This window comes from Grammomys surdaster, unplaced genomic scaffold, assembly GCF_004785775.1.
Source record: "Grammomys surdaster isolate TR1022 unplaced genomic scaffold, NIH_TR_1.0 205, whole genome shotgun sequence".
In the NCBI taxonomy this organism is placed as follows: Eukaryota; Metazoa; Chordata; class Mammalia; order Rodentia; family Muridae; genus Grammomys; species Grammomys surdaster.
In genome coordinates this window covers 5,020,286-5,023,312 of record NW_021604650.1, presented here as the reverse complement: position 1 = coordinate 5,023,312, position 3,027 = coordinate 5,020,286, and the positions used below count along the sequence as shown (strand labels likewise).

At 51.5% G+C, this 3,027-nt stretch overlaps 1 protein-coding gene across 2 annotated transcripts in view; it reads left to right on the top strand.

Annotated features, from left to right (window-relative positions):
• The first annotated feature begins 552 nt into the window (after nt 1-552).
• Lto1 (LTO1 maturation factor of ABCE1) overlaps nt 553-3,027 on the top strand; it is a 6,507-nt gene continuing 4,032 nt past the window's right edge. For both annotated transcript variants that reach the window (XM_028771075.1, XM_028771074.1), the window contains exons 1-3: nt 553-726; nt 1,854-1,959; nt 2,806-2,876. In XM_028771075.1, the coding sequence (XP_028626908.1) occupies nt 635-726; nt 1,854-1,959; nt 2,806-2,876 (269 nt within the window). In that variant the 5' untranslated portion in view covers nt 553-634. The remainder of the gene's footprint in view (nt 727-1,853; nt 1,960-2,805; nt 2,877-3,027) is intronic.

Here is a 3,027-nt window from a genome sequence, read left to right as displayed (position 1 = left end):
AACTGGCACACACAACCTTTTTCGTTTTCAAAGACCCCCAAGGACATTTTCATGGCTGGGGGCAATATTTATTATCTGCCCTTTAGGATATCGCAGTATCAAATCGCTTCCAGCCCGCAGCGAGGCTACCTTGCAGTGTACAGATGCGATGATTGACAGCCAGGTGACAGTAAAGAATACCGGATGCTCCTCCCTCCTCCTTGAAGGCTGCCCCTAGGGCCCTCCCTCCATTTCCTGGGAACGCCCCTGTGCCAGATCTTTGGTAACTTTTCTCATTTCTTTAAGACCCACGTTTGTGAATTCGGTTCCATCTGTTTGGATTTTGAAAATAAAAGCAGGGTTCGTCTGGGCCCCGCGCGTGACCCAGAAGACGTGCCCCAAGCGACCAGACCCGCTCCACCCACACTGAGCGAGAAGTACCAGGGAGGAGGAGCAAGGCTTCCCTCGGGCTAGCCCCGCCCATGTGGCATCTACCCATGCGCAGTGGCGTGAGCTTTTTTTTTTTTTTTTTGGCTTCTTTAGCTTGCCGTCCTTACCCGCCCTGCTCCGCGCGGCATACACGGAAGTGGCTTCTTCAATCTGACAATCCGTGTGTTTGTGGTCGTGTCTCGCCAGCTGGAGATTACTACACAGAATGACAGGAGTGCGAGGGACCGGGGAGAGCCGAGACACCGCCATGGCCGTGGAGCAGGACATATTTGACGCCGTCGTGATGGCTGATGAGAGGTGGGCAGAGAGACCCGGCTCCGCCCCGCCCCTGCAGCTGCTGGGCCGTCCTCGGGGATACCCGCCTTCGCCATCTGCGAGCTGCCACTTTTTCTTGTCCATTAATTGCCGCACATACGGTGGTATTCATGGATCTGCTGATGGATATGTCGGGCAGTCCCCTTTGGATCCAGAAAAGTCCTCAGGGAACGCCTGGGCGGGGCGGTCATCTTAGCCTTCCAGGCCGGCTTCTCATTGTGGGTTGGGTACCTCCTCGGGTGACTGCTCAAGCTCGGTTTAGGGAGTCGGGTCCTGGCAGATGCGGGAGCGTAGGCAATCTTCAGCTCCCCCCACCCCTGACCCCTAAATGGAGAGCTGTTCACTGCTTCACATGGGGCTTCCAGAGCATTCCTCCCACAGTGCGGTCACCAAGTTATTGTCGGTTTGAGGGTTGAACTCTTAGAGACAATAATACCCATCTACTCAGAGCATCCCAGTGGTGGCATACTCTATTGATCTTGAGGACATTTTCTGTACCTCTACAGAGGTGTGTGGAGTCCTGGGTCTTTAGTGTGTTTTAGAAACAGCTTGAGTTATGATGGCATGTATGCTCAGCTGCACCTACCCTCTCACTTCATTGTCAAAAGTAGATTCTTAGTGTATTCCAAGCTTGCTTGAGTTTGTATCTTTACATTTTTCTTGTGGGTTCTGGTGCTTTGCCTGGTTTGGTAGTCATTCATGTAGCTTACCCACAGTTACAGATGATAACCTGGGTTTCTAGGGATTGGGGCTATAGCTGGGTTAGTAGAGTGCTTGCCATGGAACGAAGCCCGTATGCACCATGGTTTCTCTTGGAGGTGGTGGCACACACCTGTAATCTCAGCATTCAAGAGCTCGAGGCAGGGCTGCTTGATTTGGAGGTCATCCTTGGCTACATAGTGAGCTCCTGTCTCAAAAATGGGATAATGGGCACAGTAATGGGCCAGGAAGTAGAAGAGCTACAGCTAGAACCTGTCTTTTGTGACTTGAGTTTTAAGCTTTTCCTACTACCCAGTCTGCTGGATCCAGTGGGATCTAGATAATACAAGGCAGGAAGAAGTTTCTAGGAAAAGTATCTTGCCTGATGAAGTGTGTTTCTTTAATCACAGATTCCATGGGGAGGGATATCAGGAAGGCTATGAAGAAGGCAGTAGCTTGGGAATCGTTGAAGGAAAGCAGTATGGCATGTTACATGGAGCCAAAATTGGATCCGAGGTAAGTGGGAGGGCCACCTAGAAGTGACTTCTTAGATGAATGTGGTGGCCCATACCTGTGATCCCAACATTCAGGGAATTCTAGGCCAGCCTCAGCTAGAGAGTGAGATCCTGTCTTGAAAAGCAGGCTGGGGAAGTGGCTCAACAGCAGAGCATACACCAGCACTCTCGAGGCCATGGCTTTGAATCAGTGCCTAGAGGAAAAGAACAAAGGCATTGAACCTTTTCCTCAGCAGCTGCTTCCTTTGCTGTTGATGCCAAAGCATCTCACCTCTTCCCCACTACAAGGCCTTGGGTGCGGGAGTCACAGCCCAGACAGAAAATTCCTAGCCCAGAATCACCAAAGTTTGTTATGGGAGTAGCACTGTCTCCTGTCTTCAGCTAGTTCAGTCCTCACCCAGATGGGTGCCATGTTCACAGTGACATCCCATAGGCCCACAGTTTTTCTTCCCTTGCCTTTTTCCTTGCTGAGTTCTCTCTCTCTTCTTAATCACTGACCCCAATGGCAGAGGGCATGATAGTATCAGATACCTGATGCCACAAAGTAGGTCCATACAGATTTATGGGTCTCTGAAACAACAGTCTGTGGTTATGCCACACAGTATCTAGGGTCAGCAGGTAAGGAGCCATGTGTCAGAAGGGCTCCAGTCTGAAGGCCTTGCTGTACCAGGGACTCTGTCCCTAAGGTGGCACACCATCTAATTGATATCCACTGCTCAGGTGTCCAGGTGTCCTCATGACACTCCAGAACAAGTGCTGTGCTTTGAGATCTTGGTACTTGGTACTTGGTGTGGTGTGGTTTCGCTTAGTGCTTACTGTCTTCATCTGGGCTGCTTTCAATCCACAGATTGGATGCTACCGGGGTTTTGCTCTTGCATGGAAGTGTCTCCTGCACAGTGGCACTGGTGAGAAAGACAGGTGAGGCTGGGGCTCCCTTCCCTCTCACCTCCTTTTCCCTCTCACCCCCTTTTCCCGCTCACCCCTTTTCCTGCTCACCCCCTTTGCCCTCTCACCCCCTTTTTCCTCTCACCCCCTTTTCCCGCTCACCCCCTTTTCCCTCTCACCCCCT